Source organism: Citrus clementina, unplaced genomic scaffold (genome assembly GCF_000493195.1).
Source record: "Citrus clementina cultivar Clemenules unplaced genomic scaffold, Citrus_clementina_v1.0 scaffold_6, whole genome shotgun sequence".
Classification (NCBI taxonomy): Eukaryota; Viridiplantae; Streptophyta; class Magnoliopsida; order Sapindales; family Rutaceae; genus Citrus; species Citrus x clementina.
The window spans coordinates 19,441,707-19,455,196 of record NW_006262139.1 but is presented as its reverse complement, the minus strand read 5'-3'; the positions used below and the strand labels follow the sequence as shown (position 1 = coordinate 19,455,196).

Sequence of the window (13,490 nt, the reverse complement as noted above, 5' to 3'; positions counted from 1 at the left end):
TCGGTGACACACTGTCCCTTGCTTTCCTAGTACAGGATGACTACTGGTTTCTGCGTTTTACCTTTTTTCGTTCCTTTTTTTTCTTGTGACCTGTAAATTATATTTTTTTTTGTTATAACACGCCTTTGCTTGATTAAAACGTTTTATAGATTCATTTTTATCTTAATTTATCCTCTAGTGATCAAGGAATTTTTATTGCATACATAATTTTTTTTTTTTTTGTTGAAATGCTTTCGGATGAGTGAAAATTGAAAAGCTATAGTTCGTTGTTACATTCTCTCCATGTGCAAAAGTTTGATTAAATATTTCAGAGTCATTGATTGAATAATGCTTTTATTTGGCAAGTATTTTTTGTAAGGTAAAATGGGCAAATTTCTCTAAACTGAAAATGAATTTTTTTTTTTTTTTGGTTTAAAGGAATTACATATTTGATGATTGAAGTTTTACGGATATATACATAACTAACCACATGCATCATAACTGTAAAATGTAAATGCCTATCAAACGACAACGGATTGTCGGATTATCTAATGGACTGGAATATACACCCCTGGGCCGTCAAGAAGGCCCATATATTATCATTCAGAACTTTTTTAAAGGATTAATCACTTTTTTTTGGGTTAATTTTTGACTTATCCTTCCTTTTACTTTTTGGTTTTACATTGTATCATTCTAATTGATTGGTTTCCATGTGTACGTTATAGCAATATATCTTCATCTAATATCTACTAATTACATATTTTTAAATTCAGCTCAGTGCGAAATTTAAATCTGAATTTAACACTTTTTAGAATAAAATTTTACTACAAATCCATGTGAATAAAAATTTTTAGTCCTCCTTTGGACATATTATGGAGTTAATTTTTCTAAAAATAGCATAAAGATTCAGACTGCACCATCACTTTATATAAGAGATTTCGGTAAATGTTAAATGAATAATTATTAGTATGGTAGATGCCTTTTGCATGCTGCAATTGGAAGATTTCATTTGCATGGACGCCATATGTCCCGGCTGAAGTTTCATGATCTGTTACCGTACTTCCACGTACCACCTTCACTCTTAAACTTTTCCTCACAACAAAACAAGAATTTCTTAACAAAAACACCATATATAATTATTATAAATAAATAAATAAATAAATATCATGTTCAATGTATAAAAGAAAATTTGTAAAATTGTAATCGAATTTATATTCAAATACGTGAGGTATACTGATAGTGATAGCAATTGAATTTGGCGATGGAGGCGGTGGAGGGTGCAGGATTAGCGATGCAGCGAACAAAAGAAGAAGAGGAGGAGATGATGGGGAAGAATGAGATGAAGGTGATGGTGGCGCTTGACGAAAGTGGAGAGAGTTTCTATGCACTCAAATGGGCACTTGATAATCTTTTTGGTATCACAGGAGCCGTAACGCCGGGAACCAGCGACCGCGGCGCCGGCACGGTCACACTTGTTCATGTTCAGCAGCCCTTTCAGCACTTTGTCTTCCCTGCCGGACCTGGCGGTGCAGGTGATCTGTTTACCAAGAATTTTTTTTACTTTGTAATATTGTGGAAAATATTTTTGGATGTGCTAATGGTAAAATGAAACTTAAAACCCCGCTAGAGGAAGGGCTTGAACCTTCGACCTTGTGGTTAACAGCCACACGCTCTAACCAACTGAGCTACTCCAGCCCCTTGATCAAACTCATCTAACTTTTATTTATTGTTTGTTCAGCAATACAAAACTTTAAAGTGAGTATAGGCGTTACTTCGAACCAACTGTTGGTTGCATTGCATGCAGAAGTGAATGATTTTGATATTTTGGCTGTGAAATGAAGACTAAATTAAATTTTTGACAGCATTTTATGCAACATCTTCGGTGGAGCAATCTATCAGGAAAGCTCAAGAGGAGAATTCTGCAGCCCTTCTCTCGCGAGCACTGCAAATATGCAAGGATAAGAATGTAACTTACAAATTACAGTACATGTCTACTTTAACTAGCAATAAACTTTTTGTGATTAGAGACACTCTCACTTATAAATTAAAAAAAATTTAGCACTGAGCAGAATTTAATTAAGAAACCCTTCGGATACGATTAGTAGCATTAATGAACTTACTCAGGCTGCATGTGTGCGTGTGCGTGTGCGTGTGTGTGTGTCAGTGTGTGTGATGACTATGTGAGCTAGCTGTACCGTAACATTATGCAACCAGCAAACAAAATTAATTAAATTAAATTTCATTAAATTTGGTATTTATATGTGGGCAGTGTACTATTACTGATAACTTGTGTGGTGCAGGTGAAAGCAGAAACACTGGTTCTTACTGGGGATCCAAAGGACATGATATGTCAGGCTGCAGAACAAATGCATATGGACCTCCTTGTTGTAGGAAGCCGTGGCCTCGGCAAGATTAAAAGGTGACAATTATTTATATAAATATACACATATATGTAATGCCGTAGAAATTCTTGGGTATGAGAGTTCTAAATGTCAATTTTGTGATGTTTCACGTCAACACCATACGGTTATAGTTAATTTAAAAAAACAAGGTGTTAATATGAATACCTGAGAATCTGAGCTTTACCTGATAATCTCAGTTGTGACATGTGAGCATCATACACACTTTTGAGTATTTCATCCGACATTTTGGTCATTGTAATTTGTGTATAAATTTTCTGGCTTGTTGATTATTTACTGTAATCGACACTTGGCAGGGCATTATTGGGTAGCGTAAGTGACTACTGTGCACATCATGTCCAGTGTCCGATCATCATCGTCAAGCCACCGCCAAAGCAGCACCATACTAAGCAGTAGCTCCGTAAGGACTATGATATAGAGACAAAGTTTGTGATATAAGAAGAATAAAAAGTTTGTAATATCAGAAGAATTTATTGTCTTTGTTTGTGCATGCAGCAGATAAATGTGTCTCTATTTTCTGTAATAATGGGTGATTTGGATCGATTTACATGGTTCTATTTTTGAGACTTTTCTTGTTTTTGGATAATCTTCTGTTGGGTGATTTTCCATCAACTTTTAAGTTTTATTCTTCCTCATGTAATTAAGATAAATATAAATAGAAAATTAAAAGAAAATAAAGAAGACACTCAATTTACTGAGTGATCTTTATATATTTTAGAGTTGTAAAAAGCAAACTAACTAGATGATTTCTGTGTGATCAATAATTATCGCATAGCAAAGTATTTTTTAGCTCTCAACAAACGATCACTGTGGATCCATGGCGATGCTGCTAAAAGCCAACGCTCTAGGAACTTCGACCAGTTGTCGCAATAATAGTTCAATGACCAATCTACCCCTTAATGTTGAGTTTTAACCGCCTCACAGTATGAAAGGAAAGTGAAAGTTGGTTGAGACTAAAGAGCATTCCAGTCATTCTAATAGGAATTAATTGAGTTTGTCAAAAATAAAAATACAAATAAAAATAAAAGAATTGGAATTAATTGAGAAACTATTTGATACAAGGATCCATATCCTCTCCTAGGCTCTTTCTTTCCTAGTCCTCCTAAATTTTTAAAGATCCGCTGACATGTGTTATTAATGAAATTAAATGACTTGAGACTTTGTTTTAATTAGTTCTTATTTAAAGAGACATCTAAGGTCACGTGATTATTGTAAATTTTTTCCCTCACATCTCTCTCTACATTCACGCCCATCTCCAGCAAATTGTAAAAAACAAAAAAAACAAAAAGCACACGCTGGAGAAATGAAATCGACAATAATGTTTGTTCTAATTAATTTCATTCTTTTCGTCTCTTCTCTTTCTATATTGACGTTGATCTCCAGCAAATTGAAATTTTAAAAAATGTCTGAATAAAGATGGTTAGGAAACATGGGTGCAAGAGGCTGAGGGACGATGATGATGATTACGGGGTCTAGGCTATATAGTATCAAACAACTTTTGTTCGATCAAGGAGTAGAGATAGATATGAGCTAATAGTTTTGTTTCGTAGTATTTTGTTTTGGGGCAAATGTACATCAAAAGAGATTGACGTGTACGATGGAAAAAGCGATCAGAAAAGTGTAAAATGAGCGATAATTCCCATTAACTTCTCCAAATGCATTTTCCATACACTAACTACTCAAAAATTTGAAAATTGTGCATTTGCCCTCCAACAAATCTTCTCAACATCTACAGCCAATTTCGTTCAGCCGTTTCGTCAAGCACTTGGAGGGCAATCTCCAACATCCTAACTTCTCAGCTTTTCTTACACTTTTCTGATCGCTTTTTCCATTGAACACGTCAATCCCTTTCGATGTACATCTCACCCAAAACAAAATACTATGAAACAAAACTATTAGCTCATTTCTATCTCTACTCCTCGATCGAACAAAAGTTGTTTGATACTATATAGCCTAGACCCCGTAATCATCATCATTGTCCCTTAGCCTCCCGCACCCATGTTCCTAACCATCTTTATTCAGACTTTTTTTTTAAATTTTCAATTTGTTGGAGATCAACGTCAACACAGAAAGAGAAGAGACGAAAAGAATGAAATTAATTAGAACAAACATTATTGTCGATTTCGTTTCTCCAGCATGTGCTTTTGTTTTTTTTTGTTTTTTGTTTTACAATTTGCTGGAGATGGGCGTGAATGTAGAGAGAGATGTGAGGGGAAAACATTACAACAATCATGTGACCTTAGATGTCTCTTTAAATAAGAATTAATTAAAACAAAATCTTAGCCATTCAATTTCATTCAACGGATCTTTATGTTATGTATGGTATGGATGTCTTTGTACATTTTTTAATCCAATTATATTGCACCTTAATCATTCCCAATTCCATCCCAGATTAATTAAAAGATAGATATTTGTTTAGTCTTATATTTTGAGTTAAATGCTCATTTAGTTTTTATATTTTAAAAAATATCTCAAGACACCCCTATTATTAAATATGTGATATTTTTACCTTTATTTTCTTTGCTTTTATATAACACCCTTGCAAGAATGTTTTTGTCCTTATAAAGTGTTAAATGTGGCTTTAAATTGGTTGTTATTAATTTATTTATAATTGATTATCAGAAAAACCGGCGTAAGGATATTAGATTGATAATTATTAATCAATTGCTAATTAACATTTTATGGATAAATTAATTAATACTCTTTAAGATAATAGTGAGGGTATTATTATTGTAACGGTAAAGAAAAAATAAGGGTGAAAATATCAAAATAGATATCTTGAGATATTTTTTAAAATATAGGAATTGAATAAATATTTATCCTTAATTAAATGTATCCTCTACACTTGAATCCGTGATAAATTGAGCAAAATGTATTCTCTCTTGAATCCGTGACCAATTAAGCAAAATGGATTATCTCTTACCTAGGCTGATCTGCCGATTATGTAATACGACTTATGGATCTATATAGTACAAATGGGATAAGTATACCAGTATATATCATTTGTGGGGGGAAAGAACAAAAGATTTGGGATGCATGCAAATCTTGTTACTTAATGAAACAAAATTTTGCATGCTGCAATTGGAACTTCCGTTTGCTCGGATGCCACGTGGACCAGCTAAATTAAATCTCCATATTGCCCACATAATTACTTACACGTAACACCTCATTTTCATCTCCTTTTACAGAGAAAGACAAAAGCCATCACGTTTTTATTTCTATAAAAAGTAATTGGTTACTTACTTGCTTACTACTCTATGTTGAGACGGTTCATGTTGTCTGATCGAGAGAGAGAGAGAGAGAGAGAGAGAGAATTAAAAGAATTGGGTATATATGGAGAAAGATACAATTGCAGGTTCAGGGTCAGCAGTGCTGCAAGCAAAAGAGGAAGAGGTGACGATGATCAGGAAAAACAAGAAGAAGATGAAGGTGATGGTGGCTATTGATGAAAGTGCAGAGAGTTTTTATGCACTTAAATGGGCTCTTGATAATCTTTATGTCATCACCGACATTACGCCGGAAGCCGGCAGTGGCAGCAACGTCCTGACAATTGTTCATGCTCAGCAGCCTTTTATCCCCGCTGGTGCAGGTTAGCAAATAATTAAATTATGCTTGTCGATATGGAATCCTTTTATTCATAATTGGCGGAGATGAAAGCCGATAATTAATTAATTGACAGCGTTTTATGCAACGTCTACTTTGGTGGAAAATGTCAAGAAAGCCGAAGAACAAAGTTCTGCAGCTCTACTCTCCCGAGCACTACAAGTGTGCAAAGAAAACATGGTAGTCGCTACCTAAATCCGAAAATTTTTTAATCCCCATTAAAATTGGTACGAATTTCCAACATTGGAAATTGATTTTTGAGTTTGCAGCATTGTAAATAGTGAAAAATAACAGTTTATAACATTGTAAAAATTCGTATCATATTTTAATTTTTGTATATATACTTTTAGTGCATTAAAAAAACACACTTTCCCATCGACCAAAAAAATAAAAAAGTTTACCCGCTCTAAGCAGAATTTAAGAAACCTTTCTACAATCTATACAATAAGTAGGATTAATCTACTTATTCACGCAGCACATATCAGCTACTAGGACTTTACAAGAGATGGTAGAATTGTTTTCCTTTCAGTCCTTAGATATCAGTGGTGTACAAATTAAATTGTAAAACTTGCATGCATGCATGGTGCAGGTGAATGCACAAACACTGATTCTTGATGGGGATGCAAGGGATGTGATTTGTCAGGCTGTAGAACAAATGCACATTGATCTCCTTGTTGTTGGAAGCCGTGGCCTCGGCAAGGTTAAGAGGTGATGTAAACATGTGCTGACAATTAATTAAAATACCTAAGTGTTATACAATATATTGTGAGCATCAAACTGATTAATTTTGGCCGTCGCCAAGAGTAATTAATCTTACTATTATTTGTCTATAAAAGTTCGGGTTGTTGATTATCTAATTATTAATTGCTACTATTAATTTATTGGGTTAAGATCCTCTCTTGATCTGAATTCTTATGAGTTTTTAAAAATCTCGTGTCATGTGTCTTTAAGTGATAATATATGAGTAAGATTTAAAGTTTGATTTTTCTTTATTTATTAACTATCAATGACCCATATATATTTTTACTCAAAAGGAGATCAAATCATGACAGAGTTTTAATCCGATTTATTACTGGCAGGGCATTTTTGGGCAGCGTAAGCGACTACTGCGCGCATCATGCTGTATGTCCGATCCTCATTGTCAAGCCACCAAAGGAGCACCATAAGCACAAGAATTTTAAGGACCGTGTGGCATAGCGAAAAAGTATCAAGAACGTAAGAAGCTATCTCTTTATTTTTGTGAAGTGGGAAATGTGTGTGTAAAATAATGTGTGCGTATGAGCGTAAGAGTGTACAGTTCATTAAGCTCCCTTAATTAATTGTGTAATACAATGGTTTGGTTATAGAATAAACGAAAGTTTTATTCAAGACTTATGAAATTGTTATAACAGGGTGTACCTCTACTTATGTAGACTTGAAGTCTGATTTCATAACCTAACTAGACCATTAAAGGAATGCTAAATAAGCAAGTAACGCTATAGCAACAGAAGTTATAAGCTAATTAATCTGATATTTAAGTATGAATCCGCATCTAAACACGACCTATGTATGTATATAATGCGATTAACATTTTAAAAATTATGGACATTATTTCTGAAATCTAAGAACTTCTAATAAAAAAATAACTTTTATTTATGGGATGCTAATATATTAACAAGTACGTAAATCAGCTGGTATGGAGCTGTTTTAAGTTAATCAAGTTCTTCAATTTGAAATTTAAGAATGCTTGTTGGGAGAGATTTATCACCTTAATGGTCATGCCCAACTCGAATTTGAATTAATTGAGGTCAATAAAATTTTTGAATACTAGACAACTTAATATACCAAAAAAAAAAAAGTGGCGAATATCTCCTATAACGTAAAGAGAGGAAAAATGAGTTGAGAAGAACATACACATTGGTTGAAAAATGATTAGCGTTTAAGAAAATAATTTTGAGCGGAGAAAAAGTTATAGAGAACATATTATCAATGTAAGCATGGGTAATTTCAAAGTACGAGCTAATTTTAGGCTATGAATTAGGCGAATGTAATTTTATTTTACGTTACCAAAGTTAGAGTCGCCAACAACGGGCACCAACTACGCTGTAGATCTATTTAATAAAAATATAAAATTTTGCATGCTGGAATTGTAACTCTTCAATTGCATGGATGCCATTTGTTGGGCTCATGCCACATTTCCTCTCATAAACTTCCACGTAATGACACCTCATTTTCAGCTCCCTAATTTTTTCGAAAATGACAAAAACCCAATCATCGTTCAATTTATATAAAGAGCAAATAGGCTCACTACTGTATGTTGTGACATTGACATTGTTGTCCGAGAGGGAGGTGTAAAAGAATTGGGTAATGGAGAAAGAAACAGTTCCAGGTGGTTCAGGGTCAGCAATGCTGCAATCAAAAGAAGAAGAGGAGACAAAAATGACAGACGGCAAGAAGAAGATGAAGGTGATGGTGGCTATTGATGAAAGTGCAGAGAGTGTCAATGCACTCAAATGGGCTCTTGACAATCTTTATGGTATCGTCGGCTTTACGCCGGAAGCTGGCGGCGGCGGCGGTATCCTAACAATCGTTCATGTTCAGCAGCCATTTCAGCGCTTCGTTTTGCCAGCCTTAAGTACCAGTTCAGGTAGTGTAACCCCCAAGTACCAGTTCAGGTAGTGTAACTACCAAACAAAAAATAAATAGATAAATAACTAGAATATTAATCGCTAGAAGAAGGCCTTGAACCTACGACCTTGTGGTTAACAGCCACACGCTCTAACCAACTGAGCTACTCCAGCGAGTTCGAGTAATTCTTTAATGTTTTTTTTTGTATGATAGAATCGTTGGCTATTGGCTACACCGATTTGCTTAATTAACTTGTAACATGCTCCAAAATGTTCTTTAATTCCATGAAAATCATTTGGTTTTATTAACAGTTCTCCGGAATGGATGAGTGGTAGACAGTGCACTAATCACCATAGTTAGACAGTGTTGTCCAGTCCTCAAACCCACATTTTTGAAATGTGCATTAAATGGTAAATGAATGTCTGCATCACATGAGATCAAAATTTGTTAGTATGCTATAGCTTTCAGTATGTGTTTGCTAGTTCAAATCATAAAATTTGCATTAGATCTCTAAAGCGGTTTTGATTTGATAGCATTTTATGCAACATCTTCGATGGTAGAATCTGTGAGGAAATCCCAAGAAGAAAATTCAGCGGCGTTACTTTCCCGGGCATTGCAGATGTGTAAAGATAAGATGGTGATTGGCTAAAAGTGTATTATATGCCTTCCGTGCATCGAATTTTTAGACCATACTTCCTCGGTTCTAATTCTAAAACATGTAACCTTATGTAGGTGAAAGCAGAGAGTCTGGTTCTTGAAGGGGATCCAAAGGACATGATTTGTCAGTCTGCTGAGCAAATGCACATTGATCTCCTTGTTGTCGGAAGCCGCGGCCTCGGCAAGATTAAAAGGTGACAACCAATATACTTAAAGAATCACATCGTTGTGGACACCAGACTGATTGCACACACATTTAAACATCTATTGGCGTAAGGCAAAGAATCTAGATTACTGTTCAAGTCATCTTACTGAAATATTTTTAAGTATTATGGACTGCAAATCATCTATTTGCTTGCAATAGATTCCTTTGATTGATTGCTTATGTATATGTTCATAATTATCAGGGCATTCTTGGGGAGTGTAAGTGATTACTGTGCGCATCATGCTGTATGCCCGATCATTATTGTAAAGCCACCCAAGGAACAGCATGAGTAGCAGAACTACAAGTAGCAGAACTACAAGGACTGTGGCATAGTGAAAGTTTGTGATCTGAAGAATGTGGTTTTGTTTGTTTGTGCAGTATATAACTCTCTGTAAGTTTCATTTTCTGTAATTTCGAATGGTCATTTTCTGTAATTTCGAATGGTTACATGGAAACTTTTCATGCTTTTCAAGTTATAAAAACTTTGGATACCATTTTATTTTTTCTCCTGTGGATGAGGTCAGTCACTTGAAAAACTCGTCTTTGTCTTACTGCAAACTGGATTCTTTCAGAGGATTTTTAATTATCTCATAGCAAAATAATTTTTTGCTCTCAGCAGACAAGCACACTAAGCATACAACATGTCCCTTGTAATACACACAAGTTATCTAAAAACTTAAAACTTGAAGAAAAAAGAGAAAGTGCTTTCCTCTACTTGGGTTCAACTTTAGCAGAAAGTGTGTATCCCCCACTGTAATCAAAGGCATTAGTGTCATTGATATCCTTCTTATTATTAGGCAATGCATCACCATAGATTTGTCTAACGACACCTTTTGAAGAACCAAAATCTGTAGCAGATGAAGATGCTGAAGTGGAGTTTGTGTTCATCCCATCATTTTGCAAAAGGGTTTCAATGGCCTTAACCACCTCACTCATTGTTGGCCGGTCCGTGGCCGATTCTTCAACACATTGTAATGCCAATTCCAGATACCTTCTGAATCCTAGCAGGACGGTGTTTCTGATGGTTGGATCCATCATCTCCGTCAAGCCATAATGCTCTTCGTCGTCCCTGTTCATAGCCGTTCTTACTTCGCGGACAACGTACTTTCCCTTCTCAATCGGCTGCTTAGCCGTTATAAGTTCAAGCATAACCACTCCAAAACTATACACGTCGCTCTTCTCAGTTAGTTGTTGAGTCATGTAATATTCAGGATCTAGATAACCCTGCAACCAAACATACTCTTGCAAATGAATTAAACCGAAAAGTATTGTGTATAGCAAGAGAGCTTGCCAGTTGAACCAACTATTACAAAGTCTGTACAGAGTAAATAAGAGATGTGGATTGAGTGTACTCACCATTGTGCCTTTGACTTGAGTTGAAACATGACCTTTTGAACTGTCTGATACAAGTTTAGACAGGCCAAAATCTGCAACCTTAGCTGTTAAGTTCTCATCCAACAGAATGTTGGTGGACTTAACATCTCTGTGGATAATAGGAGGATTTGCAAGCTCATGTAGGTAAGCTAATCCTCTAGCTGAGCCAAGAGCAATTCTTAGTCTCCTTTTCCAATCAAGATGAATGCCAGATCTCCCTGCAAAACATATTTATGCGAATAAACTTGCTGCCATATGATGACAAGTCGAAACTTATGTTTAAGCAAACAGCAAGACTGAGGATAAAATTACCAGATAGGCTCTCCCTGAGTGTTCCATTTGCCATAAATTCATAAACCAGCATCTGTTCTCCTTGTTCAAAACAAAATCCCACAAGACCGACGAGATTCTTATGATGAACACGCGAAAGCAATTCAATCTCTGTCTTGAACTCCAGCCCCCCTTGCATTGATCCTTGCTGAGCTCTTTTGATTGCCACAACTTGTCCATCAGAAAGCATTCCTCTGTAGACCTGCATAAAACAGAAAAAGATGAGCGAACAGCAGGTTAGCGAAATTTCACAAATATTTAAACAAGAAGAGCATTTACCTTGCCGTAGCCGCCAGAGCCTATCTCATTACTTTCTGAGAAATTATTCGAGCACTTTTTAAGTTCATCGTATGAGAACCATCTTGCTCCCTTTAATTGAGGAGCACCACCACTGTCTTTGCCACTCGGTGCCCAGGATGCTGCAAAAACAGAGAATTCAAACGGTATGATCTCATGTTGGCAGCTACAGTATGTTAATATTTGCAACTCAATTTACTCGGTCAATATAACGGACAATTGTCGAAAATATTTGTTACCAAATGGTTTGCTCAATCCAATCGCTCTTTCAGCTCTTTTCTTTTGCCGAATAGCATACAACCCTAATCCTACCAGTCCTAAAACTAGAACGGCTCCTCCACATGCTATTCCAGCAGCTACTCCTGGGCTGATAGAATTACCTCCCTGCGGAACTAAAACATATTTGTATATTCTCTTGTCAGATCACCATTCTCGATGTTATTTTGTTGACTGTTATAAAGAAACAGACTTAAGTTACCTTGGAAAGCATAAGGAGAAGCAATGAAATAATAGGGACCAAACTCCTTAGGAGGCTTGTAGGTTTGATTACTCAGTTCAAATCCTATCTTTTGAACTTCTGACCTGTTAAAAGATTTTTCACCAGATGGAAAGAGTGCAACCTGAATCTGTAGGTAGTCGTCGATATTGAAGAAAGGATTCTGAAGAAAAACTGATCCAGGTGTGAGGCCTAATTTCACCCACAGACTCATTTCCAGCGAGTGAAACACTGTGACATTGGACAATTCTCTGAAGGATGGTCCTCTGAAATACATTGTTCCTTCATATGGATAGGCGCATTCGCAACTCTGAGGGCTCAGCTTCTGCTCAGGAGGACATGATTTGCCTCCACAATTAGCCAAGCTTGTGGAATAGGCCTTTGTGGTCGGCTGTTGAAGCTGGCAGTAATTAGTATTTGCCAGAGTTGCCGTGCATACCGGATTTCCAACAAGTCTGAAATGCATAACATCACTTGATAAGTAAGAATAATGGAAAAGAGACGGTAGAGTATCATTTACAATGAGAATTGAGGCTGATGAGTAGTCTCACATTAACGTATAGTTTTTGATTCCTGAACCCAGTGTTATTGCAGAAATTTGATTGTTCTGCAAATCAACGAGTTGCAACAGTGGACCAACAGCATTTCCCATGTCCAATGTGTTATTGAAAGCATTGTTCCTCAGTTTCCTGCAACGGATTTACAAGAATGAAAATTGAGAATTATACCATTCTTCTTCACAGGGTTATACTTTACTAGAAACTTACACTTGTTGTATTTGTGAATAGCTGAAGAGTTTATCTGGAACACGGCCTTGGAGAGATCCAAATTCACAAATCCTGTGGAGCTCCAGAGTGAGATTTGATTTGGAAATAGTCCAGGGGATTTTTCATAACTGTATTCTGTGACTGACAGAAGACTTACAATGTGGTGACTGATGGTAAAGTTGAGAACCAAAGTGGAGCTTCTGTTGGGTCAAATGAATTGTTGCTAAGATCCCTATGATATGATAAATCATTGATCAGATTTTTCTCTTATGGAACAAGCAATACTTTCTGGGGAATTAACTGGAAATAGTAGCTTCAATATTATGAAACTCACACATAACTAAGGGAGTTCATTTGACTTAAATCTGGAAAAGGGCCTTTAAGATCATTGTGAGCTAAATTCCTGAAAGAGAAACATTGTTTCATGTAGAAGAAATTTCATAATTCACCAACTTCTATAGTAACAAAAGCATTGCCTCATTTGCTTAAAAAACAAACACTCACAATTCATTGACATTTGTGAGGTTATTGAGATTTGTTGGGACTTTGCCTGTCAAAGCATTTCTATCAAGCCGGCTGTTGCAGATTAACAAAGTTTCCAGTAAAATGGAAATTTTCAAGATGGCTAGTCAAATGGAAAGGGATTAATTTGAAAAAAAAATGTTGAATATGAGGAGAATTATACTCACAGAACCTCAAGAGTCTGAACATATCCTAAACTTTCCGGGATATTCCCAGAAAGTTGATTCCATCAA

The 13,490-nt window shown here is 35.8% G+C and overlaps 3 protein-coding genes, 2 non-coding genes and 1 pseudogene across 7 annotated transcripts; 3 read left to right on the top strand and 3 right to left on the bottom strand.

Moving 5' to 3' along the window:
- The first annotated feature begins 1,240 nt into the window (after positions 1-1,240).
- On the top strand, positions 1,241-2,795 carry LOC18038488 (universal stress protein A-like protein). Its single transcript, XM_006429917.2, has 4 exons — positions 1,241-1,511; positions 1,842-1,945; positions 2,280-2,398; positions 2,696-2,795. The coding sequence occupies exons 1-4, from the start codon at positions 1,241-1,243 to the stop codon at positions 2,793-2,795; spliced, it is 594 nt and encodes a 197-aa protein (XP_006429980.1).
- On the bottom strand, positions 1,601-1,674 carry TRNAN-GUU. Its single transcript has one exon. It is a non-coding gene; the product is annotated as a tRNA-Asn (tRNA).
- Positions 2,796-5,715: 2,920 nt separating the features above from the next.
- LOC18038980 (universal stress protein A-like protein) lies at positions 5,716-7,286 on the top strand. Of its 3 annotated transcripts, none has more exons than XM_024182331.1 (3): positions 5,716-5,988; positions 6,592-6,710; positions 7,082-7,286. In XM_024182331.1, exons 1-3 carry the CDS (start codon positions 5,956-5,958, stop codon positions 7,197-7,199), a joined length of 270 nt encoding a protein of 89 aa, XP_024038099.1. In that variant the 5' UTR covers positions 5,716-5,955; the 3' UTR covers positions 7,200-7,286. The 3 variants fall into 3 exon arrangements, with proteins under 3 accessions (XP_024038099.1, XP_024038097.1, XP_024038098.1); XM_024182329.1 differs by lacking the exon at positions 6,592-6,710 and adding an exon at positions 6,079-6,182; XM_024182330.1 differs by lacking the exon at positions 7,082-7,286 and having other exon boundaries at positions 6,592-6,764.
- A 1,062-nt stretch (positions 7,287-8,348) lies between these two features.
- Positions 8,349-9,764, top strand: LOC18039961 (universal stress protein A-like protein). Its single transcript, XM_006429915.2, has 4 exons — positions 8,349-8,628; positions 9,143-9,246; positions 9,342-9,460; positions 9,674-9,764. The coding sequence occupies exons 1-4, from the start codon at positions 8,349-8,351 to the stop codon at positions 9,762-9,764; spliced, it is 594 nt and encodes a 197-aa protein (XP_006429978.1).
- On the bottom strand, positions 8,709-8,782 carry TRNAN-GUU. The gene has a single exon. It is a non-coding gene; the product is annotated as a tRNA-Asn (tRNA).
- Positions 9,765-10,002: 238 nt separating the features above from the next.
- The window catches only part of LOC18039860, a 4,886-nt pseudogene continuing 1,398 nt past the window's right edge, over positions 10,003-13,490 (bottom strand).

Excerpts from the sequence above, each read along its gene's own strand:
- LOC18038488 (XM_006429917.2), top strand. The coding sequence starts at position 1,241 with ATGGAGGCGGTGGAGGGTGCAGGATTAGCGATGCAGCGAACAAAAGAA. Across the intron at positions 1,512-1,841 it reads TGCCGGACCTGGCGGTGCAG|CATTTTATGCAACATCTTCG; the intron begins GTGATCTGTTTA and ends AATTTTTGACAG. Across the intron at positions 2,399-2,695 it reads GGCCTCGGCAAGATTAAAAG|GGCATTATTGGGTAGCGTAA; the intron begins GTGACAATTATT and ends GACACTTGGCAG.
- LOC18039961 (XM_006429915.2), top strand. The coding sequence starts at position 8,349 with ATGGAGAAAGAAACAGTTCCAGGTGGTTCAGGGTCAGCAATGCTGCAA. Across the intron at positions 8,629-9,142 it reads AGCCTTAAGTACCAGTTCAG|CATTTTATGCAACATCTTCG; the intron begins GTAGTGTAACCC and ends TTGATTTGATAG. Across the intron at positions 9,247-9,341 it reads AGATGTGTAAAGATAAGATG|GTGAAAGCAGAGAGTCTGGT; the intron begins GTGATTGGCTAA and ends AACCTTATGTAG.
- LOC18038980 (XM_024182329.1), top strand. The coding sequence starts at position 5,733 with ATGGAGAAAGATACAATTGCAGGTTCAGGGTCAGCAGTGCTGCAAGCA. Across the intron at positions 5,989-6,078 it reads TTTTATCCCCGCTGGTGCAG|CGTTTTATGCAACGTCTACT; the intron begins GTTAGCAAATAA and ends ATTAATTGACAG. Across the intron at positions 6,183-7,081 it reads AAGTGTGCAAAGAAAACATG|GGCATTTTTGGGCAGCGTAA; the intron begins GTAGTCGCTACC and ends TATTACTGGCAG.